At 49.9% G+C, this 10266-nt stretch overlaps 1 protein-coding gene and 1 pseudogene across 2 annotated transcripts in view; one reads left to right on the top strand and one right to left on the bottom strand.

Annotated features, from left to right (window-relative positions):
- The window catches only part of Ryr1 (ryanodine receptor 1), a 129374-nt gene that overhangs the window by 117340 nt on the left and 1768 nt on the right, over nucleotides 1-10266 (bottom strand). For both annotated transcript variants that reach the window (XM_028786244.1, XM_028786245.1), the window contains exons 2-7: nucleotides 4228-4347; nucleotides 2839-2943; nucleotides 1623-1697; nucleotides 1465-1543; nucleotides 1076-1188; nucleotides 641-734 (exon numbers count right to left, since the gene is read on the bottom strand). In XM_028786244.1, the coding sequence (XP_028642077.1) occupies nucleotides 641-734; nucleotides 1076-1188; nucleotides 1465-1543; nucleotides 1623-1697; nucleotides 2839-2943; nucleotides 4228-4347 (586 nt within the window). The remainder of the gene's footprint in view (nucleotides 1-640; nucleotides 735-1075; nucleotides 1189-1464; nucleotides 1544-1622; nucleotides 1698-2838; nucleotides 2944-4227; nucleotides 4348-10266) is intronic.
- Nucleotides 8526-8699, top strand: LOC114637920 (annotated as a pseudogene).

Raw genomic sequence — 10266 nt, 5'->3', positions numbered from 1 at the left:
TTATTATATATATTATATTATATTATATTATATTATATTATATTATATTATATTATATTATATTATATTATACTATATTTTAGAGTTTTTTAGAAGTCAGTGGGTTTGAGTTTCAAGGCTTGGGTATTGGTGGCTTAGTTTGGTTCTAGTTTAGGATCCTGAGATTGGAGTCAAAAATAGGGTCATTTTCTGGAGCCTTACTATAGAACCTAAGATTGGAATTTTTGGTGAGTACTTTTGTTTTTCTTTGGTTTGCTTTGGGGAGGGAGTTGACGTGTGTGATTTTGTGGGGTCCTTCCCTTTGTTTAGTTGGGGCTTTCTGTGTATGTATGTGTACACGTTTGATGGGGATTTCCCAGCTTGTGTGGGGACAAATGGTGGTTCCAACCAAACATGGACCTCGAGGACTGAACTTGGTATGGGGAGCTTTGGGATCTGAGTTTGGGAGTGGTAGTGAATGGATTTGGGGCCTGGGGATCTGGTGGTCTGGCTTTCGGTCAGTAAGAGATGTGATTCGAAGGCCGTAGCTCAGAGATCTGAAGTGTGAGATCCCAAGATTCAGTCTGGGCAAACCTGAGGAAGCGCCATGTGGACCTGCTTTGATGGCCTCATCTTAGGGGCCAGAAGCCTGAGTCCTCACCTTCTTCGCAGCAAGAGCAGATGGGATTCATGTTCCACAGAGTCTGCATGAAGGAGGCATCGACCTGGAGTTCCCCACTTGCAGTTGACAGGTGCTGTGGGTAACGAGGTGGCGGCCAGAGGCCATGAGATTAGCCATAGGTGAGAATCAGTGGCCAACAGTCAGGGATGGACGCCAGGAAATATACAGAACGGGGACAGAAAGGTGGAGGTCACGGATCAGGAGAAGGAGAGCAAGTTAGGAAAGGGTTAGGGGTTGGAGGGGGTGACCAGATCTCAGAAATATGGGTGTCAGAAAACCAGGAGTTCTGTCTGAATCAGAACACAGGGTCAGAGACCCACTGACCAAGCCAATGATAAGAGATGGGGCAAATCCATGCGCCCCAACAGGGGCAGTAGGATCCATGGTGGGGGCGGGGGGGGGAAGGTTACTCACCAGGTATCGCTCAGAGGAGACACTCACAAGGATGAGGTCATCCCCAACGCGAACCTTCTCTCCTTCTGATCTCTGCTTCGATGCTGGGTGCATCGTCCACCAACAAGCTTCCCCTAAGAGCAGGGTGACTGTCAGGATAGCAGTTTCCCACAATGCTCTTCACCAGGGTTACTCACAACCACCGAGCCTTCTAGCCCCTGGAGTCTGTAAACCCCCACCTCATCATCTTAGACAGAATGTGCCCATCCCTGTGTCCAGACCTTCTGCCCCCCGCCCCCTCCCCCCGGTTCCTGGCTCCAGTGCAGCCTTGTGCCCATCTCTAGAGCTCTGCAGATTTTCTGTTCCCTGACTGGGGACTTCCGTCACACCCCTGCCCACAGCCCCTGAACCTGTTGCATCTTCTTGCAATCCCACGTCAAAGGCCAACTTGTCGGTCATGGATCGGGAGGTGGTGAGGCAGCTCAGGTACTAGGATGAGAGAGTGGGGTCAGCCTCCAGGCGGACCTGCACCCTCTCCTCCGCCTGCATCTGTAGTTAGTACACTCACCATACGGCTGTGTGCGTGCCGGAGCAGGATGGCATGGCCGTACAAGAGTGTCCTGTGTCCTCCACCCTGGGATGACTGGAAGGGGAGAGACGGTAGAGAGTGAGCATAGACTCCCAGATTTACAACACCTTCCAAAAGACATGGCGTATTCACAAGTGGATGTATGAACCCATGAAATGGTATGCTGAGGCAGGAAGGCAGGAAACCTCAGCTCAAACCCCCAGCATACTGTCTGCATCTATTCCCCCGTCTATAGAAGCAGGGGCTGTCTCTGAGAAGACACGGAGTGTTTTACACTCCCCAAGATCGAGAAGCTTGTGATCCTAGCACTTGGAAAGTAGAGGCTAGAGGATCAGGAGTTCCAGGTTAACCTCAGCTACTTAGAGAGTTTGGGGCCAGAATGGGATACAAGAGGCTCTACTAAAAAAAAAAAAAAAAAAAAATCTACAAAGCCCACCTTGCCATCATCCCACTTCTTTCCTCTTCTACACCAGGTCCTGAAGTCACCCAAAGAGTGACTTCATCTTCCAGGTCACCGGGGTCACTCAAGAGAGCCCAGGAGCCCAGCTACCGTAGCTCTAGTCTATCTGCACCAGGACTGTCCTAGCTGTTGCCAAGCATGTGACTCTCAACCATGGGGATAAAGACACTCCCTAGCACTGCCGCACACTCCCATGCACGAGGAGACGTGGCCCTTTGGAGGAGGGAGGTGAATCTATCCCTTGACTGCATCATGCCTCCATCACGGCTCTCCCATGCCCGTGCTCTGAGGGAGCCGTGTCATGGGGCCACATGGTCACATGGCAGACCCACACTTGAGGGGAGGGGAGGGGAGGGAAGATGTCCCATGCAGTGACGGGCAGGGTGGGGAGGAGGAGAGAAAGGAACGGACCAGGGAACCAGGGTTCGGAAGCCCCTCGTTCCCTCCTTCCTTCCTGCCTGGCTTGTTCTGGGCTCCACAGCCCCTGACATCTGGGGTGGGGGAAATTCCCCCAGCCCCTGTGTTCAGGATGTGGGCCTGAGCAGCAGGCCTGGTGGGGTCAGGGCGATAGGAAAGACAGAAGACACCCAAGGCCAGACCTACCCACTTATCCAAATTGAGGGCCTGTTGGGGGCAGGGCAGAGAGAGGAAGAAGAAGCAGAAGGTGAATGACCCCCCCAGGTCCCCTCCCCCATCCTCGTCCATGTCCCCTGCTCCTTGGAGGCGGAGCCTTACCTCTACACCGGCTTCCACAGTATTGGCCAGCATCTCCTGCAGGGCTCGAACTGACAGGGACTGCTCCAGGATGAAGCAGCAGATGGCCAGATCAGGGGGTACGTTCTAAGGTGGGGTGGATAAACGTCACTGGAACAGGAAGGCTCTCAAGCACTCTTCCTCACGATACCTCATCCATCCCTTCACCCGAACAGTCGCACTCCCAGACACCCAGACCCAACCCTCACCCCACAAGAAGCTCCTGACCCTGCTGGGGTGTCACACACACAGGAAACACCTCTTCTAGCCGCCTCCTTCAAACTCCTCCAACTCACCCAGCTCCATAGAAACTTCCAGATCACCCGCGTCACTCCATCATTCTGTGTTCCCTGGTCTCCCAGGAAGCCCTCACACTGACCCAACTCACCATCATGGGCCTTCCCTACAAATCACCACAAGTCTCTCCAATCCTAGAAGAACACTACTACTTCTGGTCTTTGTTCCTGCCTTTCCAGTCATAGGACAGATAGATAGACAGACAGACAAGACAGACAGACAGACAGACAGACAGACAGACAGACAGACAGACAGACTCACTGTTCCCTCAGATCCCTAAACTCCCTGCTCCTCAGACATCTGTTGACCCCACCACTACCACCACCACCACCACAGACCATCTCCTTCTCTCAGTCCCCTGGCCCCGTCCTCTGGTCCCCTCCTCTCTCACCTGACTACACCTAACGCTCAGACCACAGGCTTCTCTGGCCTCTTCCCTCCATGCCTAGAGCTCTCAAAGCCACACACCCTCAGGAGCCTTATACTCTTCCCATCCCCCATGGGACCCAGTCCTCTCCTGTTAGCTCTCCTGCCCTCTAAACTGCCTAGGTCTCTTCCTCCTTTGACCTTTGCCCCTCCTTCCTGAGACCCATGACCTCCCATGACCACAGGAATCCTCCCTGACATCCACCCTCCTCTCAATCTTCACCACTCACCTAAGACTCCGCCCCCACCCTAGGCCCCGCCTTTCGTTCTTCAAACCCCAGGCCACCTACCTCAGATCCTGTCCCACATCAGGCTCCGTCTCCATCCCAGACCCCACACTTTTCTCTTCAGAGCCCCTATGGACACCTCAAATCTTATCCCACCTCAGGCCCCGCCTTTTACTCTTCACACCGGGCTTGTTTCAGATCTTGCCCCTCTTTAGACCCCGCCCCCATCTCAGGCTCCGCCCCTTCATGTCTCTCGTCACGCCCACCTCAGACTCTCTAGCCTCAGAGTCTACTCATCCCATTTCAGGCAACGCTCCTTTCCCCTCTTAGCCGATCACTCTTCGATCAGCATCCCCGTTTCAGGCTCCAGAGCCTTTTAGGGCCCGACCCCGCCCTCCTCCCGTGCACTGTGCTCACAGACCTGCGCGTTGCTGGTGGGTTCCAGGAAGCAGAGGCGGTTACCGAAACCCTCGGCTGCCAGACACAACTTGAGCTGCTCCTTGAGCACCGTGGCGCTGCACTGCAGGACCACCTCGTCATCCTGGGAAAGCAGAGGGACGAGGCTCATTGGTGGGAACCAGAAGGGACAGAGCAGCGAAGACACTGCATGCGGTGGAGCTGTCTCTCTTTCCTCTTCTAGAAAAGATACACTCCATACCAGCAGGGCTCTATTGGGTGGGTTGGTTGGTTGGTTGGTCATTTATTTTTATTTTGAAATAGTGTCTTTTTAAGTTGCCCAGGCTGGCCCTGAACTCCTAGAATCATGAGAGACTCCTGCCACAGCCCCTCGAGTTGTTAGAATGACTGGTATGTGCCATCATACCTCGCTTCATTTTAAAATAGAGAAACTGAGGTTTAAGAGAATCAAAATCTGACTCCTCTAGAGCCCTCCTAGCGGGGGAATCTGCAAGGTGACACAGTGGAGTGTGGAAAATATCAGTTTCCTTACAAATTAAATGTTTTGGGGTGCTTTCTTTGCTTTTGTTTTGTTAGTTTTTGAGACAGGGTTTCTCTGTCCCGGCTGTCCTAGAACTCACTCTGTAGACCAGGCTGGCCTCAAACTCACAGAGATCTACCTACCTGTCTCTCAAGTCTTAGAATTCAAAGGCATGCACCACCACAGCCCAGACAGTTTTTTAATTTTTTTATTTTTTGGGGGGAGGGAGTGTTTATTTTGTTTTGTTTTGCAACAGAATCTCATGTAGCCCAGGTTAGCCTCGTAGCCAAGGTTTGCCCTGTAGCCAAGGAGACTCTGAGCTCCTGACACTTCTGCCTGCTCTTTCCAAATGCTGAGATTTCAGGGATGTACCACTTTGCCCGGCAAATTATTACATTATGAAGCAGAGAAAACTAGTTGAAGAAATTTACAAATAGAGCTGGAGGAATGGCTCAGTGGTTAAGAACACTGGCTGTTTGGCCTACCTTGAGTGTCATTGGCCAGGGAGAAATTCCCCCACACCAGCACACCTGTGTCAGGTGGTGGAGCTGGACCCTCTCCCACTTAGTGGCTGTAGCACTGGGGGGTGGAGGGAGCAGGCCCTGCTCCTTGCCTGGACAGCCCAGTAAAGCTGGCTCTGGTGGCATGGATGCCGGTGAGCTTGCACAGAGGATGTGAAACCTGGAGAGCTGGCCCTGCCCGCTTGCGGGCTCCAGCGTTAGGTGAACTAGCCAAGGAAGTGCTGGAGAGCCCGCCATGGTGGTGCGGGTGAGGAAGAGCTGCTGGGCTGACCAATTCAACCACCTCCCAGGCTCAGATGCAGAGCTTTGAGTTGGCCCACCCCAACATCTACCCCATCTATGCACTGGAGCACATGAAGGAGGCCACCCTACAGATCCAGCGCCGCAGGATCTCAGCTTTGACACAGGGAAACGACAGGAGACCCGAGAGGAATCCTGGTGACGTCCGGTATTGATAGAGTAGAAGTCAGAGGCCTCTAAACAGACCGATGACTCACCACAATGAACATCTGTAAGTGAGGCTGTGTGGACAGAGAAGTGTACTGTGGGACACACTGGGACACACCTCAGCTTTCATGGTGAGGGGCTTTTTTGTTTTATTTAATTTTTTTTTAACTTTCTTTTGGTGGGGAGATTGCAAGGACAGAAGAGGCAGATACAAAGTATCAGGGAGATGGGTGGGATTGGGGTCCATGATGAAATTCAGAAGGAATCGAGAGAAAGAGAGAGAGAGAGAGAGAGAGAGAGAGAGAGAGAGAGAGAGAGCGCACTGGATGCTCTTCCAGGGTTTGATTCTCAGGACCTACATCATCTGTAACTCCTGTCCAAGAGAACTCAACACCCTCTCCTGCAGGCACTGATGTAAAAGAACACAGACACACATGCAAACAAACGCCTGTGCACATAAAATCACGGTAAAAAAAAAAAATAAAACTTTTTAAAAAGTTATACATCCTACCAGAAATCACATTCCAAACTCCCAAGCACAAACATGTTTTAATCCTGAGTGACAAGCCACAAAGGCCGTCTTCAATTCGATGGCCCAGTCCAGGAGGAGACAGAAATGTGGCCCTAGTGATGGTTGCTCTGTCCTGGTATCTCCATGTATTCCTGGCATCCTAGTACATGCTGGGCAACTGTATCTCTATAGTCATTATAAAGCTTGGACATTATTTAGCAAGAATGTGCTGGCTGTCTTATGCTTACGGCTTCCACTCATTTAACAGACACTTCTTGTGTGTGTACTATGTATCTGCCAGGTACTGAATACATAGTATCAAATACAGTGTGGGGGCGCCCCCAGGGTACTGATATGCTCATGTGTATGACGTCATCCATAAACCGGTGAATAAATACGGAAACTTATAGTTAGTGGTAGGTGTTCTGGGGAAAAAAAATCAGTGTGATACAACAGAGTAGCATTGAGGTAGGGGGTGGGGAGTGGGGAGAGGTGACACAAGCCTAGCCAAGAAGATGACCTTTGACCTTTGGGTTTTGTCCAAATAGAAAAAAGCAGGGCTGTACATCTGTAGGGAAGAATGTTCCAGTGGGAGCAGGTGTTAAGGACTGACAAGTGAGATGGGATTGTGGGAACAGCAGGACTAGGGATGATACAAAGTCAGAGGTCACTTGGAATCCTTCTTGAGTGGTTTTTTTTTTCCCCTTTCCATTTCTCTGGATAAGGAAACTGAGCTCAGAGAGAAAAGTTCAAATCATTTCCCCAAACAGAGAGAGCAAGTGAGTGGTAAAGCCAGCACGTACATCAGAGCCGGGGTCTAATCGTGACAGCAAACGTAATCACACAGAGTTGACGCCCACGGTCTCCTGCATGAGAGTGAAGCAAGGAGGAGCCCCGGCTCCAAATGCTGCTTCCGAAGCCGGTTAAACGGATGCACACCTGACATCCCGTCAATTCCAGGAGCTGAGGCAGAAGGATTGCTTGAGTCCAGCGAGTTCAAGACAGGTCTGGACAGTGTAGCAAGACACTGTCTCTATAGATAGATAATAGATAATAGGCAGACAGATGGTAGATAGATAGATAGATAATAGACAGACAGACAGACTGACTGACTGATGGCTAAATGAGGAGATGATTGGTAGATAATCAACGAAGAACAGACTACAATTAAATAGTGCAATTTCCGGGCTGGAGAGATGGCTCAGTGGTTAAGAGCACTGACTGCACTTCCAGAGGTCCTGAGTTCAAATCCCAGCCACCACACGGTGGCTCACAACCATCTGTAATGAGATCTGATGCCCTCTTCTGGTGTGCCTGAAGACAGCTACAGTGTATTCATATATAATAAATAAATAAATCTTTAAAAAATTAAATAAATAGTGCAATTTCCAAAGCCAGGAATAGCTGGGTGGAAGGGTTGCACACCTTTAATCCCAGTACATGTGGGGTTAGGGAGGCAGAGGCAGGCACATCTCTGTGAGTTTTAGGCCAGCCTGGTCTACAGAGCAAGTTCCAGGACATCCAGAGCTATGCAGAGAAACCTCTCAAAAACAAACGCACAAACAAATAAAAAAAAAAAAGAAAAGAAAGAAAAACCAAAGCCAAGCAAGATGGTTCAATGCCTAATGCTATTCCAATATTTTAGAGGTGGAGGCAGGAGGATATGGGACTTAAGGTCATCCTCCGATACCTAGCGAGCTTGAGAGTAGCCTGGGCTATATGGGATGAAGTCTCAAAAACAAGCAAGCAAACAAATAGAAAACAACAACATTAAAACACTCAAAGCAGCTTTCTCGTGCCCCAGCACCCACTACCACCACTCTCGTGCTTAACTGTCTCAGTGATTCTGGGGTCTGCAGGGAATCTGCACACTTACCCAGCCCCTGCCTTCTGGACCCAGAGCCCACTACACTCAAAACAAGTGAAAGGATCAGCCAGGCCATGGTCAGTGCCCTTAGTGATCAAAGGAAATAGAACAAGTACAAGAAAACAGCATGTCCAGTCTCATATCAGGGTGATTGACATGCTATGAAAGTTGTTATTAAGAAGAGGTGTGTTGACGCCACCAGGCGGTGGTGGCGCACGACTTTAATCCCAGCACTTGGGAGGCAGAAGCAGGCAGATTTCTGAGTTCGATGCTAGCCTGGTCTACAGAGTGAGTTCCAGGACAGCCAGGGCTACACAGAGAAACCCTGTCTCGAAAAAAAAAAAAAAAAAAAAAAAGAGAGAGAGAGATGTGTTGGTTGGACCTTTCGAAGTTTGTTTGGGTATCTGGTGTTGCCCGTGGCCTTGGTCCTACTGAGATGCTTCAGAGCTTTATTAAGTGTGTCTGGGTCTCCATGACACCCTACTATACCCAGGAAACTTGGGTAGGAATGGAGCTAATGACCCTCATCGCTTATGAAATCAGGAGTGCTGATTAAAGAAGTAATGCTTCGGAAAGCTCCAGTCCTTCACCTGCCCACAGCCTTCACTAACCGCTCCCCGAGTCCACGCAAGATGAACACACCGGCTGACGTAAGCCAGCTGTGTTAGACAGGAACATCGCTCTACATTACCTAAGTACCATTTACAACGCGGCATTAATAAATGTGTCTCAGGGGGAAAAAATCAGTGTGTCAAGACTGGTGGTTTGTACACAACTTAATCCCAGCGCTCGGGAAGCAGAGGTGGTGGATTTCTGAGTCCCAGGCCAGCCTGATCTACGGAGCAACACAGAGAAACCCTGTCTCAAGAAAACCAATCTCCCCAAAAGAAAAATACTGGGGAAACAGAGGCAGGGGGATCGCAGTGAGTTCTAGACGAGTGTGACCTGCATAGGGAATTCTAGGCTAGCCAGGGCTGTACAAACAGACATTTTGTTGTTGTTGTTTTTTCGAGACAGGGTTTCTCTGTATAGCTCTGGCTGTCCTGGAACTCACTCTGTAAACCAGGCTGGCCTTGAACTCAGAAATCCGCCTGCCTCTGCCTCCCAAGTGCTGGGTTTAAAGGTGTGTACCACCACTGCCCGGCCGAGACTTTTTTTTTTTAAGTGCGTGTGAATGTTCACTGGAGTTGTCTGTCATATCAAAATAGCGAAGATGTGACTAGCTCAGAGTGACTAGCGAAGACACACGCGGATATGTGACATAATCACACCGTAAGACACCAGTGAGCTCCTGCACAAAAGGAATTCAGGCTAGATACATGCTACAAGTCAAAGACTATCCTGAGCAGAAAGAAAGACAAATGAACGAATATCATATGTGAAATTCTAGTGGTAACCGATAGCGTGTATGTGGTAGACGGCTCGGATGGAGTGATGGCTGCAAATGGTGGGAGGGGCTACTGGGGTGGAGGAGGTGTTGCCATGCTGGTTGCTTGGTTTGCATCCTGTGTCGAAACCCACACACCAGACATGGTGGTGAATGCCTGCAACCCTAGGACTTGAAAGAAAAAAGGATCAGGAGCTCAAGGTTATCCTTGGTTATGTGTCTAGTGTGTAGCCAGCTTTCCACACACACAGAGATCCTCTCTAACACCACCCCATGGAAATCTGTGTAATACGAAGCTTGTCAGTTACACTATAGTCAAGTTGATGGTTTGGTTTGGTTTGGTTTGGTTTGGTTTGGTTTGGTTTGGTTTGGTTTGGTTTGACACAAAGTCTCCCTAGGTAACTTAGGCTGGTCTTGAACTTACAACATTGCCCAAGCTGGCCCAGCATGAGAATCAAGGGTATATACCTCCACAACGTGCTTAAAAGTTGGAATTTTCTTTTTGTTTAATAATACCAATGAATACATAAACCATGCCCTGAGTTGCAATACAGATTCTTTCTTAGAGGGAGAATATGATGTAAATGAGTTTTGTTTTTTTTTTTAAAGAAAGCACCACATGGCCGGGCGGTGGTGGCGCACGCCTTTAATCCCAGCACTTGGGAGGCAGAGGCAGGCGGATTTCTGAGTTCGAGAGTTCGAGGCTAGCCTGGTCTACAGAGTGAGTTCCAGGACAGCCAGGGCTACTCAGAGAAACCCTGTCTCTGCCTCCCAAGTGCTGGGATTAAAG

The sequence above is a fragment of the Grammomys surdaster genome, unplaced genomic scaffold (genome assembly GCF_004785775.1).
Source record: "Grammomys surdaster isolate TR1022 unplaced genomic scaffold, NIH_TR_1.0 125430, whole genome shotgun sequence".
In the NCBI taxonomy this organism is placed as follows: Eukaryota; Metazoa; Chordata; class Mammalia; order Rodentia; family Muridae; genus Grammomys; species Grammomys surdaster.
Note: the sequence above shows the minus strand (reverse complement) of the source record. Positions and strands in the feature narration are given on the sequence as shown.